Source organism: Mobula birostris, chromosome 18 (assembly GCF_030028105.1).
Source record: "Mobula birostris isolate sMobBir1 chromosome 18, sMobBir1.hap1, whole genome shotgun sequence".
NCBI classification, from domain to species: Eukaryota; Metazoa; Chordata; class Chondrichthyes; order Myliobatiformes; family Myliobatidae; genus Mobula; species Mobula birostris.
The window spans coordinates 18054825-18079282 of NC_092387.1; the positions used below are offsets into that span (position 1 = coordinate 18054825).

Sequence of the window (24458 nt, forward strand, 5' to 3'; positions counted from 1 at the left end):
ATGGCTGCAACACACTCAATAAAAGTTGGGACAGAGTTAAAATAAGATTGAAAAGTGCACAGAATATTCAAGCAACACCGGTTTGGAAGACTCCACATTAAGCAGGCTAATTGGTAGCAGGTGAGGTATCATGACTGGGTATAAAAGTAGCATCCATCAAAGGCTCAGTCTTTGCAAGCAAGGATGGGTCGTGGCTCACCCCTTTGTACCAAAATTTGTGAGAGAATTGTTAGTTAGTTCAAAAGGAACATTTCTCAACGCAAGATTGCAGAGAATTTAGGTCTTTCAACATCTACAGTACATAATATTGTGAAAAGATTCAGAGACATCTCGGTGTGTAAAGGGCAAGGTCGGAAACCACTGTTGAATGCGCGTGATCTTCGAGCCCTCAGGCGGCACTGCCTAAGAAACCGTCATGCAACTGTGACAATTATAGCCACCTGGGCTCGGGAGTGCTTCGGAAAACCATTGTCACTCAACACAGTCCGTCGCTGCATCCAGAAATGCAACTTGAGACTGTATTACGCAAGGAGGAAGCCATACATCAACTCTTTGCAGAAACGCCAACGAGTTCTCTGGCCCGAGCTCATCTCAGATGGACCGAAAGACTGTGGAACTGTGTGCTGTGGTCAGATGAGTCCACATTTCAGCTAGTTTTCGGAAAAAACGGGCGTCGAGTTCTCCATGCCAAAGATGAAAACAACCATCCAGATTGTTATCAGCGAAAGGTGCAAAAGCCAGCATCTGTGATGGTATGGGGGTGCATCAGTGCCCAGGGCATGGGTGAGTTGCATGTATGTGAAGGTACCATTGACTCTGAGGCATATATTAGGATTTTAGAGAGACATATGTTGCCACCAAGGCGACGTCTCTTCCCGGGACGTCCATGCTTATTTTAGCAGGACAATGCCAGACCACATTCTGCACGGGCTACAACAGCGTGGCTTTGTAGACACAGAGTGCGTGTGCTTGACTGGCCTGCTGCCAGTCCAGATCTATCTCCTGTTGAAAATGTATGGTGCATCATGAAGAGGAGAATCAGACAACGGAGACCACGGACTGTTGAGCAGCTGAAGTCTTATATCAATCAAGAATGGACAAAATTTCCAATTGCAAATCTACTACAATTAGTATCCTCAGTTCCAAAACGATTAAAAAGTGTTATTAAAAGGAAAGGTGACGTAACACAATGGCAAACATGCCTCTGTCCCAACTTTTGTTGAGTGTGTTGCAGCCATCAAATTCTAAATTTCTGTATGTTTACAAAATACAATTAAGTTGGTCAGTAAAACTATCAAAAATCTTTTCTTTGTACTTTTGTTGGTTAAATAAAGGTTCACATGAATTAACATATCACAGATTTTTTGTTTTTATTGCATTTTGGAAAATATCCGAACTTTTCTGGAAATGGAGTTTGTACTTTGAACTTTGGAATGTTTTTGAATGACTCAGAGTAAAAAGATTGTTCTAAGAAATGGATACAGTTGTAGGCCCTGATTGGCTATTGCATCATTCAGTAAAATCGTGGCTGATCTTTAACCTTTGTGTCACTTTTCCTGCACTAACCCCATATCCTTTAAGTCCTTTAATATCCAAAACTCTAGAGACCTCTGGCTCAAATTTACTCAGCGACTGACCTTCCACAGATCTTTTGGGTGGTGAATGCATTTTACCCAGACCTCCTCAATTTTTGAATAAGATGGGATCCATATCTGTTCTCTCCCACCCCCATCCTCCTGCCCCCACTCCTGTACTAATCTAGTTCTATGATCATGAACATGTGATGCTCATCATCTCATGGATTATTACATTGCATTTGCAGGGAAACACTTCCTGAGGGCAGCTATGGCAACCAGTTTGTGCTGTTTGATGACATTCCATTGTACTGGGATGCATGGGATGTCATGGATTATCATCTAGAAACAAGGTAAAGTTACCCTAACAATCTGCATTAACTTGTATAGATCTCCGACACACCAAAGAGAAGTTATGTACCAAAGCTGGAAAAAACGGTTATGCATGTTATTCTGCAAAGAGCTACAAAGCGACATGAGTGGTGAGCTGGGCAGTAATGATCTTTATGAAGGGGAATTATGACGATCTGACGAGTCTCAGTCTGATTCTCATGGGATTGTTCTTTCTCTCCATGTTTCTTTGGCAATTAGCAACTTGCCAGAGCAGTACTTGGGTAATTTTCTCCATGGCTGCAACTAAACAACTGTACAGTTATATATTTCCTTGTGACATTGAAAGGGACATTCAGCTCATCGAGTCCATTCTGGCTCCTGAAATAATTCTTCCATTTATTTCTCTGTCCCTCTGTTTCTCTCTATCTGTCTGTGTCTCTCTCTCTGCCTCTCCCCTCCTTTGCCCCCTCTCCCCATCTGTCTGCCCCGCCTCTCTCTGTCCCGTCCTCCCCATCGCTCCTTCTCGTGCTCTCTCGCACTCTCTGTCTTTCGCTTTCGCTCCCTCTTGCGCTGTCCCTCGCTCACTTGCTCTCACTGTCTCTCTGTCTCTCTGGCCCTTTAACCAGTCCTACATAGACCAGGGGCAATTTACTGTAGCCATTTAACCCTGTCTGGGACGTGGGAGGGAACTGGAGCTCCCAGAGGGAACCCACACAGGAAGTCAGAGAAGGGATATGCAAACCTGATGCTGACAGCTGCAGAGGTCAGGGCTGAACTGGGATTGCTGGAGCTGTGAGATAGCACCACCAGCTTTCGGCCTATTGAAGGTGCATCAGGAAAGTTCCCTCCGTTCATCACCTGATTGCCGTGAGTCATTTAAAGTACTTTCTGCTCTGATCATTACAATATTAAATAATTTCCCTCAAGAGAAAGTCTGTTATCACTGAGGCAGCAATAGCAATTGAGGAAGAAGCCTTTGCATATTTTATCAACGCTGTCCAATTTTTTGGGGAAGTTTATTTGTTGAATTGGGTGAAATCCAATTTTTTTTTATAATTTAGTTCTAAAATTCTCCTGATCACATTTGGTCAGCTGCTCACAGTGCTTTGTGAGCAGTTAGATTGATAAAATTAAAAAAAAACATAAAATTATAGACGTATTTGATTATGGTTAACAGACGGTGTTTTCTGACAGAATTTAAATATTGTAGTTTGTCTGTAACGTAAAATGATCAGCATTTTCCCTGAAATGTGAAAGTTTGGCACTTTTTTTTTCTCAATTGTACTGTATTCTCTACACATCCCCCACCCAACAGTCAGATCACCATCACTGCTCTCTTGTACTTCTTGCAGATAAACATTGTGATGTTCTCAGAGCTGGTGTGCTTCAGTAACTACTAACTCACACATTCTCTCCAGAGAAATAGTAATATTGACCAAATTAATCAAGGTCAGCTTTAGATCTTTCCCCTTCCAGGTAATTTTACTAGGACCAATACTAATTGTAAAAGGCCGGTCCACCATCACAGTATAGCCTAACAATTGATGCATTTACAATCCTACAGTACCTTGGAGCTCTTTACATACAGTAAGGAACTTGCAACATGCTGCTTCAGTTGTAATGTATAAGGCTTGCAGCTATTTTTTTACACAGCAGTGTACTGTAAACAATGAGATGATGTCTGGATAATCCTTTTAGTGATCATCGCGGAATGAATAGAGATCTGTCCTGTCTTTCATATCATGGCAAGGGATACTTTGCCTTCAGCTGGGAAGACAAATAGATCCTGGTTTTACTCTCTCTCAAAAGGCAGCACATATACCCCTCTCAGTACAGCACCGAGAGACCTGAATTGACTGTGGTGTCATTTCTGGAAGCCATATTTTGCTTATTTATCAGTCAAGGTGTTACTGTCCCACACGACAATGCCTTCGTTTGAACTTGGCTGGTATTGATGCTTGGTACAACTGAATTGACACTGTAATGTTTGCTCATTAGGAAACCTATCTTCCAAGTGCTGCAACCTCCAGAGGTCGTGTGCCCCGGTGGGGTCAGGGGAAGTATAAGGCACTCCATCCGTATCAGTGAGACCAGCAAGATTCGTCAAGAAATCATTCTGGATGCCTGCTGTCCCTATGTTAAGTTTAAAACTGAGGTGAGCAGATAAAGGGAATCGAGAGTTTTCAGCTAACTTGTGTATTTCATGAGTCTTTGTACTGAACAGTGTTTCTCTGTGTAGGTTGAATGGCATGAAACACACAAATTTCTGAAGGTGGAGTTCCCCACAACAGTGCACAGTCCCAATGCCACCTATGAAATCCAGTTTGGACATCTCCAGCGTCCGACACACCACAACACTTCGTGGGATTGGGCACGTTTCGAGGTACCGATGTAATGCAGCTCCCTTATACACTCTCCTCACAGTAAACAGAAGAGAGTAAAGCTCAAAGAATTGAGTATGTTTTGGAACTGAGGTTGGGTGACCGCTTCAGGAAACACTTATGTTTAATCTGTAAAGTCCACCCCTGAGCTTCCCATTTCCTAACACTTCAATTTTCCATCCCACTCCTACTCCAGCCTATCAGTCTGTGATCTCCTGTACTGTCACAGTCAGGCCCAACGCTACCCCATTTTCCATCTGGGCATGGTAACTTTCTGGATTTAAAACTAAATTCTACAACCAGCTAATTTTATTTCTCTGTTGGTATTAGTCTGTGATATTAGCTCAACTTATTTGTGTTCTTTTTCCTGCCCCCTCTGGGTGTGGAGCCTAACCTACCCATGTTTCACACTCATACATTCTCTCTCTCCTGCTTCCATTCACCCAATGTCCAGATCACCTTGTTCACAGCTCTTCCCTTGGTCACCCAGTTTTACCCCACTCTTCCTGCAGCATAACAAGTTTCTTTTCTTCCCAGTTCTGATGAAGTTCCCGATTCAATGACCTGAATCTTTGACTCTGTTTCTCTTCCCACAAATGCTGCCTGATTTGCTGAGTATTTATGGCATTTCCTGTTTTTATTTCAGATTTACAGCATCTCCAGTCCTTTAGTTTACTTTTTACTTCCTGAGAATACCTAGCAGCTGTGGCATCATTGATAGAGTCATGGGACGAGTCCTTTCAGCCCACTGAGTCCATGCCGACTATCATGCATTATTTGCACAAACTCTATACTAATCCCATTTTGGAAATATTCGTCCCATATTTCCATCACCTCCCACTAGATTCTGCAGGAGAGAGAAACAGATAACTTTTCTGCTCAGCATGTTTTCAGCTCCCCGTGGGCACTGCCTGACCAGCTAAGTATTTCCAGCAGTTTCAGCTTTATTTCCAGTTTCCAACAGCAGTAGCATTGAATTGTTTAGCAGTGTGTCATAAAGCATTTCTTCAGATTCTTTACATCCCGCTCTAACTCCTGCCTTTTCTCCAAAGTAGTTAAAGGAAACCTTATTTGCTTCTGTCATAATGCATTTGTTTTTAAAGTAGGCCAGGGAGATTGACATCAGTAGTGAGTAAGTTATTGGAAGTTATTGTAAGGGACCACATATTAAAGTTTTTGGATAGACAGACTGATTAGGGTTAGTCAACATGAGTTTGTGCATGGTAGGCTGTGTCTAACTAATCTTACAGAGTTTTTCAAGAGTGTTATGAGGAAAGTTGATGAAGTCAGGGCAGTGGATGTTGTCTACATGGACTTTAGCAAGGCCTTTGACAAGGTCCCACATGGGAGGTTGGTCAAGAAGATTCAGTCGATTGGCATTGAGGTAGTAACTTGGATTAGACATTGGCTTCACAGGGAAGCCAGAGAGTGGTAGTAGATGCTTGCCTCTCTGACGGGAGGCCTGTGACTAGTGGTGTGCCGCAGGGATCGGTGCTGGGTCCATTATTGTTTCTCATCCATGTCAACGACTTGGATGGGCAATATGGTCAACTTATCAGCAAATCTGAAAATATTACTAAGATGGAGGGTGTACTGCACAGTGAGGAAGGCTACTAAAACTTGCAACGGGATCTGGAACAGCTGGAAAAATGGGCTAAAAAGTAGCAGGTAGAAGTTAATGTAGACATGTGAGGACAAACCAGGATAAGTCTTCCATGGTCAGCGCTAGGGCACTGTGGAGTGAGGTAGAACAGAAGGATCTGGGAATATTGGTGTGTGGCGCCTCTGTGCTCGAGCAGTGTCTCTCTCCTTTGATGATGTCGGGGGATGTTAGCGTGTATGGAATTGGACTTTGAACTATGGACCTTTTCAGTCCTGTGGTTTTTATATGCCGTGTTTTTGCCCATTCTTTCTTGTTTTGTTGGGTGGGGGTCGATGTTCTTGAGTTTTGTGTGGGGGAGAGTAGGTTGGGGGGAGTTTGATGATTGTGTTGCCATTCTTTTTTGTGCAGGGGGTGAGTTTGCCATTGCTCTTTAAACTGACTTACATGGTTTTCTTTATTTTGTGGCTATCTGGAAAAGACGAATCACAGAGCTGTATAAGGCAGGGGTCCCCATCCTTTTTTGCACCGCGGACCGGACGACGGAGGGGGGAGGGGTGGTGTTCACGTTCAACAGTGCGTGATGGAATGAGGAAAGGTGCAGCTGACTCAGATGGTTTCATATCACCAAATCATATCATTTCCTCACGGCCCGGTCGTTGGGGACCACTGGTATAAGGCATATACAGTTGCAAGAAACAGTTTGTGAATGCTTTGCAATTACCTGGTTTTCTGCGTAATTGACTCATAAGGTGTAGTCTGATCTTCATCTAAGTCACAATTGCAGACAAACACAATTTGCCTGAACTAATAACACACAAACAATTGTACTTTTCATGTCTTTATTGAACACCTTGTTTAATCATTCACAGTCCAGGCTGGAAAAAGTATGTGAAGCCTTGCATTTAATAACTAGTAGAACCTCCTTTAGCAGCAATAACCTCCCAAACGTTTCCTGTAGCTGCTGATCAGACTTGCACAACAGTGAGGAGGAATTTTAGACCGTTCCTCCATACAAAAATGTTTCAGTTCATCAATATTTCTGGGATACTTTGCAAGAACAGCCCTCTTCAGGTCATGCTGCAGCATCTCAGTCGGGTTAAACTCTGACTTGGCCATTCCAAAACAGGAACTTCCTTCTTTTTAAACCATTGTTGTTGATGTACTCTTGTGTTTCAGATTACTGTCCTGTTGCATCATCCAAACATTCTCCTGTAAAATGTCCTGATACAATTTTGAATTCATTGTTCCCTCAATCATTACAAGCCGTTCAGGCCCTGAGGCAGCAAAGCAGCTCCAAACCATGACACTCCTTCCACCATGCTTCACACAGTTGGGATGAGGTTTTGATGTTGGTGTCAAGTGCCCTTTTTCCTCCAAACATAGTGTACATTTCTGCCAAAAAGTTCAACTTTTGTCTCATCTGTCCACAGAACATTGTCCCAGAAATGTGGTGAAACACCCAGGTGGTCTTTTGCAAACTTGAAACATGCAGCAATGTTTTTTTTTTTTTGGAGAGCTGTGGTGTCCTTCCATGAACATCATTCCTGTTCAGTGTTTTTCTTATATGAACAGAGACTTTAGCAAGTTCTAGAGATTTCTGCAGGTTTTTTTTCACCTCCTTCAGCATTGCACGTAGTGTGATCTTGGCAGGATGCCCACTCCTAGGGAGAGTAGCAACAGTACTGAATTTCCTCCATTTGTACACAATTTCCCTTACTGTGGACTGATGAACATTCAGGCCTTCAGAAATGCTTTCGTAGCCTTTTCCAGCTTGATGTTCTCTACAATTCTTCTAAGGTCCCCTGAAAGTTGTTTTGATCGAAGCATGGTACACATAAACTGATCTTTCTTGAGAAGAGCCGGCTCTGTCAGTAACCTGACCTTGTGTGTGTTTTTTATAGGGCAGGGCACCTCTGCAACCCACACCTCCAATCTCATCTCATCTCATTGATTGGAACACCTGACTCCAAATAGCTTTCATAGAAGGTATTACCCCAGAGGTTCACGTACTTTTTGAATCTAGATTGTGATAGTGATTACTCAGTATTGATGAGAAGAAGTACAATTGTTTGTGTGTTATTAGTTTAGACAGATTTTGTTTGTCTATTGTTGTGACTTAGATGAAGATCAGACCACATTTTATAATTAATGCAGAAAACCTGGTAAACTGCAAAGGGTTCATAAACTTTTTCTTGCAACTGTGTACTTTGATAATAAGTGAAACTTAGTACCTTTGAATACAGATCCATAATTCTTATGAAGGGGCATCACAGGGTCATAAAGAAAGCTTTTGATACATTGGCCTTCATCAATCAAAGTACTGGGTACAGGAGTTGGGATGTTATGTTGAAGCTGTATAAGATGTTGGTGAGGCCTGATTTGGATTGTTATGTGCAGTCTGGTCACTACCTAAAGGAAAGATGTCACTAAGATTGGAAGAGTGCGGAGAAAAATAAATGGATGTTGCCAGGATTTGAGAACCTGAGTTACAGGGAAAAACTGAATAGATTAGGACTCTATTCCCTAAAGCATAGGACAACAAGGGGTGATTGATAAGGGTATACAAAATTGAGGGGTATAGATGGAGTAAATGCTGTTACGTACCCCGTAACTGGGTTGCCAAACCAGCAGAAATGGACCACTTAGTTGGAGTCTGGATTACTGGAACTAATAAAGTTTTATTAAAGAAATAAGTAACACAGTACTCTAATCGCAAGGATATAAATGCAACAGGTTAGCAATGATAAAACACACATGTACACAGAACTAGGGTAATAGGAATCAAACAAGCTCTATCGCAGTCTAGGGGTAAAATGATCAGTCTCAAGTGACGCAGAGTTCAGTTCAGTTTAGTACAGTTCGCAGCAATCGCTGTAGTGCAGTTCGAGAGAGAGAGGGAGCGAATATGCAAATTCTGATTCAAACAGACCTTTGATGTTCCTCGCAGTTAGCTTTCGGGCGAGCCCTTTTAATGTCTTCTGAGGTCACCAACTGTGACCCCTCCATTCCGGATACGATCATTCTTCCACGGTGAACCCGGCACCCAGGCAAGGGCGGACACACACACCAGGTTCCCGCCGATCATACCTTTTCACCCTGTGAGTCTATGGTCAGTTCCCGCGACCAGACCTCCAAAACTCCCACCAACTTGTGGGGGCACACCGCACTTCCAGGGTCTCGTTATCTCGTGATCTCGTGGTGTTTGTCTTGCCTTAGCGAACCTGTTCCTTTTATCCCCCTGCTGGGGTATCGCCTGTCCATCAAACTTCAAACAGTTCAGGTTCAAAGCAACCGGTCTGTCAATACTCGGAACTGTGTCTCTTTTCGTTAATCTCTCTCCTCTCTCATTAACATTTTGAACGCTTCTCCCTTTGTCTCTCTTATCTCTCTCATCAGCACCAATCTTCTGATAACTTGGTTTTTCGTCACAATGCAAACAGGCTTTTTTTCACTGAGGTTGGGTGAGACTAGAATTAGAGGTCATGTGTTAAGGGTGAAAGGTGAAATGTTTAGGGGGAACTTCACTCAGAGGGTGGTGAGAGTGTGGAATGAACTGCCAGTGGAAGTTGTGGATGCGGGTTAGATTTCAACATTTAGGAGAAATTTGGATAGGTATATGAATAGGAGGGGTATGGTTGATGGGTCTAGGCAGAATAATTGTTTGGCTCAGATGAGCTGGGCTGAGGTGTCTGTGCTGTAGTGCTTTCTGACTATTTATAGTTACTGAGTGCACAGTGCAATTACACTTTCCCACAGTTCTCCTACTCTGCTGACCTTCCTGGGGTTTACTCAAACAGTCAATCCTGCAGTCCCAATCTATTCTGGCTCAATTCTAGCAAATGTTGAGGTTTTAAAAGGTTTCAATTCATAAGTTATCATATTGTGCGTGAACTGTGAACCCTTTGAAAGTGACTAATCTCTATGAGGTTGCTCTGTAATCTGCACTTTAGCTTGATAAATTATGTGCAATTATTCTTGAAGGATTGAACTACTGTAGGCCGCAAAGTGCTGAGAGTTTCAAACAGCGTAATGTATTTTGGCAGAGGAAGTGGGGAGAGAGGCAATAAACACTTTGGCTAAAAGGCGTTGGATTCTGACACCTATTTGAAAAGTCCAAATCCACTTGAGATCTTTGTGCTTTTTGTGTCCTATGGTGAAAACAGTGGGAGGTCGATGTCTTGTTGTCTAAATTAGATCAATGTTTTCGTACGTCATGCTCATCGTCTGAGCCATTGGGCTGTCAACTTTTGTTAAGTTGCCACGTTGATGTGTGCGGAGGTGCCACACCTCATTTCTTCCTTCAGCAGCTAGTTTCCTCGCTATTCTGGATATGAGCTGCATTACTCAGTCAGGCACATCTAAAATCTTTCGCTGAATTATTTCCTCCTCCTCAATCACTGTCGATTTGCAGATCTCCAGATAATACAGGCCCAGTAGTTGGTTAGCACACGAAGGCTGCATGGAATGAACAGGATGAACACAATGAACTGTTTTAAGCTCAGCGCTTATGCATTATTACTGGGGCTGACCACCTTTCGTCACTATTCCTGCCAGTGTTTTTCCAAGACATTTACGTTGACCCACTGAGACCTAATGTCAACCTTTGGGAGGAATTATTGACGTGCCAATGTAAATTAGCGTCAGCTCAACTGAACTGACTCACATGTATCCCGTGTCTACTGTTGTCTAGGTCTGTCACAGTTAGAGCCATCAACTTTTCTGAATCACTTTCCACAATCTTGCCTCAACTGTTTTGAATCAAAATACTTTTTTAAAATTTAAAAGTAAGCATTTTTGTAACAAATTGCATTTAGAAAACACCCTAATGGAGCAAATCAATCCCAGCAGCATCACAAAGAATAATCAAATAAAATCTGATATCTCTTTGATAATCCAGTCTTAAAAAGGTCTCAGACCTGAAACATTAATGATCTTCCCTCAGATATTGTCTGATCTTCTGAATGTTTCCAGCAAATTCTGTTTTATTTTGGATTTCTAGCATCTGCGGTTGTTTTTTAAAACTTTTCATTTACTGAAAGAGAGAAGCTTCGTTTTAGTGGATTTAGGATCGTAGTAGCAAATTTTTATCAATGCATCATAGAAAGCATCCTGCCTGGATGCATTACTCCGCATGTGACCATAAGAAACTGCAGAGACTGCAGTTGTGGACACAGCTCAGCACATCTCAGAAATCAGCCTCCTCTCCGTGGATTCTGTCTATACTTCTCGCTGTCTCAGCAAAGCGGCCAGCATAATCAAAGATCCCACTCATCCCAGAGTCCTTTTTTTCTTCTCTCCCATTGGGCAGAAGATACAAAAGCTTAAAAGCACATACCACCAGCCTCAAGGACAGCTTCTACCCTATTGTTATAAGACTATTAACTTATAAGTTCTCTAGTACAATAACTTGGACTCATAACCTCACAGTCTACCTCATTAAGATCTTGCACCTTATTGTTTACCTGCACTGTACATTCTCTGTAGCTCTTACACTTTATCCTGCATTGTTACTATTTTATTACATTTTACTTCATTGCACTGTGTAATGATCTGGTCTGTATGCACAGTCTGAAAGAAAAGCTTTTCATTGTACATGAGGCAATGCTAAACCAATTCCGATTTGAAAATGATGTTGCTTTGTTCTCTAGGTCTGGGGACACAAGTGGGCCGATCTGTCAGAGCACGGGTTTGGTGCTGCATTGCTTAATGACTGCAAGTATGGATATTCCGTGCATCACAACATAATGACCCTCTCCCTGTAAGTACTCCGAGAGAAACAGATTTATTGCCACCAAGATGATGATAACAGTATGACCTATAAATATAAATAGCCAACTGTTAATTCATAGAATCTATTAAAATATTTTACTTTGCAAAATGGTAGGTTTTTAAAGCCCTCCAAAGTTAATCCTGGATTTAATTTCTGCTCATGTGGATGGAACTGCCAAAGGGTTGGTAGGGTGCTTTGTGTTGCTTCAGAGTTTATTCATGGTTATAAAGTTTGAACCTGTTTATAGTTGGCATACTTCACTGACCCAAGATCAGCTAATAAAGATAAACAATTGTTCTGTTCCTTGTTTGTTATAGCCACTGAACCAAGGTTAGGAGATAATGCAGCTTGGATCATTTAAGAGGATTTGTGACAGATTATGAGAAAAACGCTGGCTCTAAATTTAACACTATTTTCTCATGATCATAAGCTCTTTGCACACCCGCTGTTGGCCAATGTATCAAACACTGGGGATCTATATTTTAGTAAGAGAACTAGACCACAGTTGTGATAGTCTAACTTGGCTAAAGCAAACTGGCCCTGAAGCCATCTGAAAACTGAGGCTTGAAAGAGACCTGGAGGATCAACTAGAAAATCAGATTTAAGCTTCTGCCAGTGAACGAAATAGGCTAACAACAGGTAAAGGGGTGTAAATGCCTGGAAGGAAAGGCTGGCTGGCTCGTCAAGTGCAAATTCACAGCTGGAGCATTTGGGAAATGATAGATTGGCTATTAAATTACTGAACTGATAATCTAGAGATTTGGGCATCTGGAGACATGGGTTTAAATCCCATTGTGGCAGCTAATGAAATCGTTTATTTTTTGAAATGAGCCATTATCATGAAACTGCTGGAAATCCATTTGGTTATTTTCCTGAAGGGAATCTCTTCTATGTGGAGGCATATAGAGTCACAGAGGCAAACATCACAGAAACAGGCCCTTTGGCCTAACTTGTCTGTGCTGACCAAGTATCCTAACAGCTAGAACATTTACCTGTGTTTAGTCCCTATCCCTCTGAACGGTTTCCTTTTATGTACTTGTCCAAATGCCTTTTAAATGCCATAATTCATCACTTTCCTCTGACAGCTTGTTCCATATACCCACTGCCCTCTGTGTGAAGAAGTCACCTCTCAGGTTCCTTTTAAGCCTTTCCCCTCTTACTTGAAACTTCTGCATCCGCAGTTTTGGAACCCACTGCCCTCTTCTTCACCTTATCGATGACACATGGAAACCTTGTAAGTTTTATACCATCCCACCTCGGAAATACCTGTCCTGTTCTTCACCATAAACCAGTGCTGTCTGTCCAACAGCACTGTGTAAGTATTATCTACACATCGCTCACTGCCATCTGCACGAGCTTGTAGGAAACAGGCACTAAATGGCCCTGCTATGGAAGTGGGGAAAAAGGAACATGACAGCAATGTGATAGATTGTTATCTGTCCTGTAAAACGGACTAGTAATCTACCCTGCTGTATCAATTATAGCATCTCTGTACTCCACTCTCAGGAGAGGAACATGCACAGCAAAATCTATGTGGGGATGAATATTCTTCCTCCTCTCATTTTCATGGTCGACATCACAAGGAGCAAGCATGTCTCTGAGATTTAATTTCAGCCCCAGCCGTGATCCAGTAGAGCAAGAGGACGAGCAGAGTGCCGGGGCTCACTAGTCACTGGAAAAAGGACTGCGCCAACCTGGCTTTTCCTGTTTCTATGCTGTGTAAAATCACAATCTTCCCCGATCTGTCCAACTGAATTCAAACAGTGTCAGCTCTTTCATTAGAACTCTCTAAATAGAATCTCTTGTATAATCGCCCCAGAAGAAGTAGATCAGTTTCTTAAGCCTGTCTAAGTAGCTAAGCTTGTAGCTGCTGTGTGGAGCTCTTGCAGGTCCACTGTATTACCCATTAAAGGATCTCAGTACAGCGATCAGTAACACGAGAGATAAAGTTCAGTCAGTTTAAGGTCTATCCAGATGTTTCAGTATCATCAGTTCCACAGGTGACTGGACTCAAATTAATCAGAAATTCATTTGTACCATGCCAGAGAAACCCCAAATAACTATTGTCTTCATGTTACCATCACTGACTTCTGTCCACTCCACTCGTTGACTCCCTCCATGGCTGTTGTCAGTTGTGGACCGTGATTCAGCAGTCGTCCTGGTTTCGTTCGTAGAGAGGTCCCAAGCGTTTCCCATTCTGGTTATGTATACTGTACTTTGTGGAAAGTCAATATCAGCCCATGTCCTCGGTGGCAGATGGTGCATGAGGCACTGGGAAGGCTTTCTTTATGAAGATATACTGAGACTATTTTGCTCTGTCTTTGTGCTGTTTATTATATATTTCTTACTGTAACATGGTAATTTTATGTATTGTACTGTACTGCTCAAAACAACATATTTCATGACATATGTCAGTGATGATAAGCCTGATGCTGATCTGAAGCAAGGTACTAGTGATGAATTAGTGGCTAATTTAATAAAGTACTGTATGCAGGTTTCCTGGGGACTATTTTAGGGTGAGCAGGTTTTTAGGTCTTTCCCCAAACATTAGTAACAGCAAGTGATTAAATGGTTATTGAATTTTATTGGTGCACTGTTACCTCTATGTTCCAGTATCACACAGTGTCCTGCCATTAATCCGTATCCATCAGTGATAAATAGGGTGGGTTAGTGGGACTACAGCATTTGCAAACATAGGTGCCGCGCCTGCTGCACCCACAGGGTGCTGGTGCTGGGCCCATGGGGAGCCCGTGGGACCTGCACCATTAGCAGAATCACCAGCACTTGGCAGTGATGTAGAAGTCAGGCCGACTTCACTTAGATCCCAGCACAGTAGCTGCCTTGACAATTCTGTCTTTGTTTTCAGACTGAGATCGCCAAAGTCCCCAGATGCCACGGCTGATATGGGTCAGCATCAGTTCATGTACGCCATCATGCCCCACACAGGTAAATATTTGGTGGAAAGGTGACATCTTTGAGGAGTACCCAGATTTTACAATAAAATGTCTTAAACACATTAAGTGAATTCCAGGGGCACAGTGAGGGGGAGACAGACTTTGTTGAGGTCCTGAACACGGCTTCAGATTACAATGAACTACAATAACTTGGGAAAACACATCTCTGTGCACAGGGGAGGGAACGTCGACTCAGACCATGAGAGGCCTGCGTCGGGCATTTTCATGCCTTACAAGGCGCAGATTGGAAGTCTGTGTGGGGCGCCACTCCTCGCACAGACACTAGAGCAATGTGTGGTTAAGTGCCTTGCTCAAGGGCACAAACATGCTGCCACAGCTGAGACTCGAACTAGTGTCCTTGAGATAACTAGATGAACGCCGTAACCATTTGGCCACATGCACAGCAAAGTCACAAAGTTATAGGAAATTATTTTGCTAAATTTTTGAATATATAACAGTGCAGTCCAGATATAAAGGCTCATTAGATCTGTTCTCGTTTGTTGGTACAGCACAAGAAGTGGGCACACTACCTGTGGAGAAGGTCTGGAATGGAGAGTAGGGTTTAGATTCATAGAACTTTACAGCACAGAAACAGGCCTTTGGCCCAACTAGTCCTTGCCAATCTATTAATCTGTGTAGTCTCATTGATCTGCACCCAGACCATACCCCTCCCATCCATGTATGCCTATCCAAATTTCTCAAATGTTGACATTGAACCCAAATCCACCACTTTTGCTGGCAGTTTTTTCCACGCTTTCAATCACCTTCTGAGTGAAGAAATTCCCTTTCATGTTTCCCTTAAACAGTTCACCTTTCACCTATAAACCATGACCTCTAGTTCTAGTCTCACCAAACCTTAGTGGAAGAAGTATGCTTACATTTGCCCAATTTATACACCCTCATAATTTTGTATACCTCTATTAAATCACTCGTTATTCTCCTATGCTGTACGGAATGAAGTCCTAACCTATTCAGCCTCTCTCTATAACTCGGGTCCTCAAGTCCTGGCAACATCCTTGTAAATTTTCTCTGCATTCTTTCAATCTTATTGATATTATTCTGTAGGTAGATGAACAAAACTGCACACAATACTCCAAATTAGGCCTCACCAACGTTTCTTACAACTTCAACATAACATATCAGCTCCTGTACTCTGATTTATGAAGGGCATTGTGCCAAAAGCTCTCTTTATGACCCTATCTATTTTCAAGGAATTAAGAAATTGAATTCCCAGATACCTCTGTTCTACAACATTCCTCTGAGCTCTACCCCTCACTATGTAAGTCTTACCCTGGTTTGCCTTCCCAAAGTGTGGCACCTCACACTTGTCTGCATTAAATTGCATTTGCCATTTTTCAGCCTATTTTCCCAGCTGGTCCAGATCCTACTGCAAGCTTTGATAACCTTCGTCTTTGTCTACTACACCCCCAGTCTTCCTATCATCCACAAATTTGCTGATCCAGTTATTGCTGGATCCATTATCATCCAGATGGTTAATGTACATGACGAGCAGCAGTGGACCCAGTACTGATCCTTACAGCACACTACTTTTCACAGCCTCCAGTCAGAGAGGCAACCATCTCCTGCCACTCTCTGGCTTCTCCCACAGAGCCAATGTCTGATCTGGTTTACCACCTCATCCTGAATGCCAAGTGACTGAACCTTCGTGACCAACACCCCATCCTGGATCTTATCAAAGGCCTTGCTAAAGTCCATTTAAACAACACCCACTGTCCTGCCTTCATCAACTTTCCTGGTAATTTCCTCAAAACACGCTAAGATTGGTGAGACATGACATGACCTACCACACACAAAACCATGTTGACTATCTCTAATCAGTCTCTGTCTATTCGTTTATATATCCAGTCCCTTAGAATACCTTCTAATAACTTATCCACTACTGCTGTCAGGCTCACCAGCCTATAATCTCCCAGCTTATTGTTAGAGTCTTTCTTCAACTTCAGAACAACATTAGCTATCCTCCAATCGTCGAGTACCTCATCTATCGCTAGGGTTGACTTAAATATCTCTGGTAGAGCCCTGGCAGTTTCTGCACTTACCCCCACAGGACTGAGGGAACACCTTGTCAGGCCCAGCTGATTTATCCACCATAATATGCCTCAAGACAGTAAAAACCTCCTCCTCTATAATTCATATGCGGTCCATGATCTCACTGCTATTTGGCCTCACTTCTATAGGCTCTGTATCCATCTCCCGAGTAAATATAGATGCAAAAAATCCATTTAGAATTGCCCCCATCTCATTCGGCTCCATGCATAGATAACCATCCTGATCTTCAAAAGGACCTTGCGATCCTTTTGCTCTTAATATATCTGGAGAAGTCCTTGGGATTCTCCTTCATCTTGTCTGCTAGAACAACCTCATGCCCTCTTTTAGCCCTCCTGATTTCCTTCCTAACTGTTCTCTTGCATTTCTTATACTCCACATTTGTTCCTTCCTGCCTGTACCTGTTTTGTACCTTCTTCAGAACTAGGGCCTCAGCAATATCTTTTGAAAACCCAGCTTCCCTAAACCTGTTATACTTGCCTTTTATTCTGACAGCAACATACCAACTCTGTATTCTTTAAAATAAAAAGACCACTTTTGAAGCCCATCTTTGCTTGAAAACAACCTGTTCAAATCCACACTTACCAGATCCTTTCTGATATCATCAAAATTGGCCTTTCTCCCATTTAGAATCTCCATTTGTATATTGAAACTGATGCCATTGTGATCACTGGATGCCAAGTGTCCCCCGCACAAACGCATGTCACCTTCCTATCCATGAGATTGGTACCAACGTGGACCACGAATATTGGCTGCTCACCCTCCCACTGCAGAATGCAATGGACTCAATCAGAGATGTCCCTGACCTTGGCACCCGGGAGGCAGCATAGCATCCAGGGAATCTTGTTCTCATCCACAGAGCCAATGACATTCCTATCACTACAGATCACCTCTTCTCTCCATTTACCTCTGAGCAACAAAGCCAGACTCATTGCCAGAGACCTGTGGCTTTCCTCTGCTGGGTCATCCTCCTCCAACAGTGCCCAAATTCTGTAGTTGAGGGGAACATCCACAGAACTACTCTGCACTGGCTGCCTATCCTCTTTCTACCTCTTGGCGGTCACCCAATTACTTGTGTCCTACACGTTGGGTATGACTACCTCCCTGTACATTATGTCCTGTCAATCAACCGCTTTGCCTCCCGGAGTTCATCCAGCTCCTCCAACTCCTTCACACAGTCCGTAAGAAGCTGCAACTGGATGCACTTCTTGCGGGTGTGGTTTTCAGGGACATTGGCGGTCTCCCTGCCTTCCCACATGCCACAAGAGGAACATTTTGCATGGCATTTCTACTGCTCCAACTGTGCAATAAGAAAGAAGAAGATAAATTAAATGAAAAATATTACCTACAGCCTCTGCCTCCCCTTGCCAAAGCTTCTATGAGCCAAAGCCTGAACTCCCTGCACTAACACTGACCCGCTCCCACAATGGCCACTCCACTTAAACCTAACTTCTTTTAGTGGTCCTTACCCAGAGCCTAATTTTGCACACTTCAATATTTCCAAGAGATGTGTGGTGTGCAGAATGTCCTGATTGTCCCCATTTGCATGCTTTTTAAATCTCTCTTTTGCTCTGCACACTTCAACATTGCCGAGAGAGAATGTCCTGACTGTTAATGGGAAGCTGAATGAATGAAGAATTGCTTAACACCCAGGTCTGTGCCAGGCATGGTAGGTTTTTTATTGTTTTACATTGGTGAGCAGTGAGGCTGAAGGCCTGTGGCAGCTTCTCTGCTCAACAAATAAAATCAGTACTTTCATATATGTTCTCCAGTCTGTCCCAGCTGGCTAAAATCAATCACAGCTCGTACATTACAAATCTGGCCAAGATAGCAGTTTAGAGCCACTGAGTTTACCAGATAAGTGACCACTTGTCCTTGGTCGTGTACAGTGAACCTTAGTATTCAGAATTCCTTTGGGCTGATGAGAACTCTCTCCAACACTTCTGCAGTAACCACAGGGATGTATGTGGTCAAGTCCCACAGTGTTAAATACAATCTGCATTTCTCCATTTTGTGGCACTGTGTGGCTGCCTCTGCCCTGGTCTACCCCCAACAGTACTGTTACTGGACCCTCTGAGCTAGGAATGCTGATTTGTATCTGAACTTCTGAACTGGAGTTGAATGGCTAACCTGATGATTTTAAACCAATGCTGTTTTTTTACTCTAGTCCTAGTGTCAGCTGTAATGCTAGTCCTGACTGCCTGTGCTATTTTCTCGGCAGGCTCTTACCAAGAGGCCAATGTGATCCAGTTTGCCTACAACATCAACTACCCCTTGCACGTTGTACCAGCTGAACCCAGTGTCAGTGCTCCCAGTTCTTGGAGTGCCTTTTCGATCCAGTCTCCTGCTGTCATTCTCGAAACTATCAAACAGGTGAGAGCACTGGAGAGCTGCACACAAAGCACTAGAGGAACTCAATGTGTCGTGCAGCATAGGCGGAGGAAAACGGGCGGTCAGAGTTTCATGGGAACTGAAAGGGTACAGGGGAGTTAGCCAGTATGAAAAGGTAAAGGGGAAGGGGGTGGAGGAAGAACTAGCAGGTGATGGGTGGATCTAGATGAGGAGGGACAGTAACAGAGGATGAGTTGAACATACTTTTAAATCCAGTTTTTAATTGTGCAATATTTCTGTAATTCACAATGAAACTGAGAAGGTATCACTACATCAAAGAGTAACTGATTTTTTTTAGTAAGTTTGATAGCACGTTGGATATTAACCCAATAGCTTAAAGCCATTAGATATAGGAGCAAAATTAGGCCATTCGGCCCATTGAGTCAGCTCTTCATTTCATCACGACGGATCCATTTCCCTCTCAAACCGCCTTCCTGTAACCTTTCATGCCCTGACTAATCAAGAACCTATCAACCTCCACCTTAAGTACAGCCAATGACCCGGCCTCCACAACTGCCTGTGGCGATGAATTCCACAGATTCACCACCCTCTGGATAAAGAAATCCCTCCTCATCTCTGTTCTCAATGGACATCCCTCTGTTCTGAAGCTGTAGCCTTTGGCCCTAGACTCCCCCACCATAGAAAACATCTTCTCTCTCTAGGCCTTTCAACATTCAATAGGTTTTAATCAGATCCTCCCCTCGTTCTTCTCAAGTCCAGCGAGTAAAGGCCCAGAGCGTTCAATTGCTCCTCATCCGCTAAACTTTCATTCCCGGAATCATTCTCGTAAACCTGCTGTGAAACCTGTCCAAAGTCAGCACATTCTCTCTTAAATAAGGGACCCAAAATCTTTCACATACTTCCAGTGAGACTTCAACATCACATCCTTGCTTTTACATTCTAGCCTTATCGAAATGAATGCTAACATTGTATTTGCCTTCCTCAACACCGACTGAACCTGCAAATTAACTTTTAGGCACAAGGACTCCCAAGTCCCTTTGCACCTCAGATTTTTGAATTTTCTCCCAGTTTAGAAAATAGTCTACACTTTTATTCCTTCAACCGAAGCGCATGACTATGCAACTTCCTGACACTATTCCATCTGCCACTTCTTTGGCCATTCTCCTAATCTGTCCAAGTCCTTCTGCAGCTTCCCTCCTCCTTCAACGCTACCTGCCCCTCCACCTATCTTTGTATTGTCTGGAAACCTGGCCACAAAGCCATCAATTCAGTCATCCAAATCATTGATATACAACGTAAAAAGAAGAGTTCCCAACACTGAACCTTGTGGAACAGCACTAGTCACCGGCAGCCAATCAGCCAATGTTCTATCTATGCTATTACCTTCCCTGTAATCCCTTGGACTCTTTTTTTGTTAAGCAGCCTCATGTGTAGCACCTTGTCAAAGGTCTTCTGAAAATCCAAATACACAACATTTGTCTATTCTGCTTGTTATATCCTCAAAGAATTCTAACAGATTTGTCAGGCAAGATTTTCCCTTAAGTAAACCATGCTGACTTTGGCCTATTTTATCATGTCCCTCCGAGTACCCTGAAACCACATCCTTAACAATGGACCCCAACATCTTCCAAAACACTAACTGGCCTATAATTTCCTTTTTTCTGCCTCCCTCCCTTCTTGAAAAGTGAAGTGGAATTTGCAATTTTCTAGTCCTCTGGAACCATTCCAGAATCCAGTGATTCTTGAAAGATCATTACTAATCCCTCCACAATCTCTTCAACTTTCTTTTTCAGAACACTGGGGTGCAGTCCATCTGGTCCAGGTGACTTATCTACCTTCAGACCTTTCAGCTTTCCAAGCACCTCCTCCCTAGTAATAACAACTGCGCTCATTTCTGTCCCCTGACACTCTTGAAATTCTGGCATACTGCTAGTGCCTTCTGTAGTGAAGACTAATGCAAGATACTTATTCAGTTCATCTGCTATTTCCTTGTCCCCTGTTACTATCTCTCCAGTGTCATTTCCCAGCGGTCCAATATCTACTCTCACCTCTCTTTTTACTCTTTATATATCTGAAACACATCCAAGAGGACCACAACCTTGTCGTGGTTTGGAGGCTTGCGAGCCTCAATGACCCGGAGAGCTATGTTGGCTGGAGTCAGGACTTTATGCTTTGGTAGGGTCAGCCAATGCCAAACAGGTCCACTGGTCCTCCAGGTTTATGGGTTCAGCTTAAGGCTAACAACCTTAACTGATTGGAAACAGCAATGAAAAGTCCTTCTACATCTAGTGTGATGATATTGCTGAGTCTTCAGTCGTGAAAACTGAGCAACTGACACAATGAAGGAAGCCCTGAACACCGTCAGAGATGGAGGACCTTCATTGCTACCCTAAACGTCAATGGCATAACGTGCAGTAGAGATAGCTGAAATAACTTCTGGTATTCGATTTAATATTGTTGGCTAACTTACCTTCATAGTTCATCTTACTCCGCCCCCATGGCTTTCTTAGTTGCCTTCTGTTGCTTTTTAAAAGTTTACCAATCCTCTAACTTCCCACTAATTTTTGCTTTATTATATGCCCTTTCATTTGCTTTTATGTTGGCTTTGACTTCCCTTTCCAGCCAAAGTTGTGTCATCCTGCCTTTAGAATACTTTGTCTTCTTTGGGATGTATCTATAGTGTGCCTTCTGAATTGCTCGCAGACACTTCAGCCATTGCTGCTGTGCCGTCACCCGTGCTAGTGTCCCCTTCCAATCAACTATGGCCAACTCATCTTTCTTTTGGCCCAAAACATTGACTGTACTCTTTTCCATAGATGCTGTCTGGCCTGCTGAGTTTCTTATGCCTCTGTAATTCCTTTTATTCTGTTGTAATACTGATACCTCTAACTTTACGTTATCTCTCTCGAATTACAGGGTGAATTCTATCATTTTATGATCACTGCCTGCTAAGGATTCCTTTACCTTCAACACCCTAATTAACTCTGGTTCATTACACAACGCCCAATCCAGAATCACTGATCCCTTAGTGGTCTCAACCACAAGCTGCTCTAAAAAGCCTCTGTAGACATTCTACAAGTTCTCTGTCTTGGGATCCAGCATCAACCTGATTTTCCCAATCTACCATATTGAAATTTCCCATAACTATCGTAACATTACCCTTAACCAGAGGCACAAGTTTCAATTCCTGTCTGTCAGGCAGGAATTTTAATTTAAAGTGATACATTAAATGTGGAAAACCAAGCAAGAGGAGGGACAGTAACCATCAGTGTAGTGGATTGTTGTAAAATCCCATCAGGTTCATTGATGTCCTTCAGAGAGGAAATCTGCTGCTTTGCTGAATCTGGCTATATTTGATTCAAACTCAAAGTAATTTTGTTAGTGATTACTACCTCTGAATGGTTTGCAAGTCATGTAGTTCATGGATAATAGATGTGACCTTGCCATGACCAAGTCAGTTTTTAAAGGTTTACCTTGATGCAACCAAACACCTTCATCTTTCACCTGGAGGGATGCTAGTATGACTGCTACTATTAGTGCCATGTAGGGAAAAGATTTGTAGGTGAGATATGCTTTGAACCTTGTAAAAGAATCGTGACTCCCTGAAGTGAATTCTTGCTGCAGAGAGGAAGGCAAATATTTAGTGAACTGATCCTTGCTGTTCGTTTTGATAGGCTGAGGACAGGAACGATGCTCTAGTTATTCGACTGTATGAATCTCACGGCAGCACAGTGGACACTTGGTTACACACTTCACTGCCTGTTAAACAAGCACTTTGGTAAGTAGTGGTGGGCATTGTCAGTAAACAAACCATAGCCTGCACTTAGATTGAAGGTTATTGTGGGAAAGCTCAGATAGCACATGGAGAGACCACAGCTGAAATACTCTGCATTATTAGTCATTGTACTTAAGGAAGGGTGGAAATGGGTGGGAAAAAGTTCAGAGGTTTACTGGTAAAGTAGAGTATCTGGAATGGGCTGGACGAGAGGTTCAAAGGCCAGGCTTGTACCCACTACAGTTTAGCAGAGTGAGATGTGACTTGATCGAAACATTGCAATCCTGAGGGCTCATAACAGGGTGAATGTGGAGAGGATGTTTCTTCCCATTAGACCATTTAAAACCAGAAGCTGGTTTAAAGAAAGTTGCCTATTTAAGCAGAATGTTGAGTCTCTGGCGATCTCATATCAAGGTCAATGAAAGAAGAATCTTTGAAAATTCTTAAGGCAGAGATGGGTAGATTCTTGATGAGTCAAGGGATGCTGGCTTGGTGGGGCTTGGCTGTGTGCGGTGGTCTCATGAGATGGTTGAGCTTCTGCCAACTGGTCCTGCTGCTGTAAGTGAAAGTGATGGAAGGCATCCATCAATGCAGGTTGGTTTAATAACCAGAATGGGTTAGAAAAGGAAATACAGCTTTCATTTTGTTACAGGGTGAAGGCGTTGGTGTGTACACGTTAGACCTACTTGTGGGGATGTGCGAGATGTGATTCATGTTCAGTGTTCTGGCTGGGACCGGATTCCTGGTTACAGAACAGTGGGTGCAGCTGTTTGTTCTTGCCCCTATCATTAGCTCAGCTCATCTCAGTTAAACAGGATAAGATTTTGTTCCTTCCTTCAGCTGGAAACGGACCTCACCGTGATAGTGAAATCGACAGGATTTCATGCTCCTTTATTCAGGGGATGTGGCATATTTGTAACTACAGCTCAGGATGTTATGTACATTAGGTAGCAATTATGCTGCAATCTACTTGGGCCTTCTGAATTTACACCTTAATATTTACTGCTTCCCTTTGGCAGGTGTGACCTCCTGGAGCAGCCACTGGCAACCAAGCCTCTTCCCATCAAAGATTTTCAGATCAAACTCTCCTTCGCTCCATTTCAGATCCGTTCCATGATTCTCATTTTCTGATGTTGTAATGTACAAACGGTATCATATGTAATTAACACTTGCTTTGATTTATTGAGATTTTTTTATACATAGAATCACAAATTCTGTGCAGCACTAACAGTGACATGATTAAAGAGCATCCTCTGACCAAGTATTTTTCCTCTCATTATCTATCATTTCCTGTCACTAATTTACTGCTTTCGATTGGAAATGAGGTTAGTGTGGGTCTTTATGCATGAATGCTGACTTATACTTTGCATTAATCAGACCATTAACAGGAAGCATTTGGGATGGATGAATGAAAAGCTACTGTGATATTTGCAGCAACTTATCTGGACAGAGAGTGTCGCTGGCAAGAGACGCCATTAACATTTCAGGTCCAAGGAACCTACTCTGATAAACTGATTTCAGCCGGAAATGGTGCTCCTGCACCCACTGAGTTTTTATGCCGTTTGCAGTTGCTTTGATTTCTAAGGGGATTGGTCTTGTGTTTGGGTCTTCAAAGAGAATCACAGAATTGGAGATGAGTCGTGGAATGC

At 42.8% G+C, this 24458-nt stretch overlaps 1 protein-coding gene across 2 annotated transcripts in view; it reads left to right on the forward strand.

The window, feature by feature from the left end:
* The window catches only part of man2c1 (mannosidase, alpha, class 2C, member 1), a 127632-nt gene extending 103569 nt beyond the window's left edge, over window positions 1-24063 (forward strand). For both annotated transcript variants that reach the window (XM_072282292.1, XM_072282293.1), the window contains 8 exons: window positions 1823-1927; window positions 3906-4062; window positions 4147-4290; window positions 11540-11649; window positions 14528-14607; window positions 18904-19055; window positions 22709-22812; window positions 23829-24063. In XM_072282292.1, the coding sequence (XP_072138393.1) occupies window positions 1823-1927; window positions 3906-4062; window positions 4147-4290; window positions 11540-11649; window positions 14528-14607; window positions 18904-19055; window positions 22709-22812; window positions 23829-23940 (964 nt within the window). In that variant the 3' untranslated portion in view covers window positions 23941-24063. The remainder of the gene's footprint in view (window positions 1-1822; window positions 1928-3905; window positions 4063-4146; window positions 4291-11539; window positions 11650-14527; window positions 14608-18903; window positions 19056-22708; window positions 22813-23828) is intronic.
* The last annotated feature ends 395 nt before the right edge of the window (window positions 24064-24458 follow it).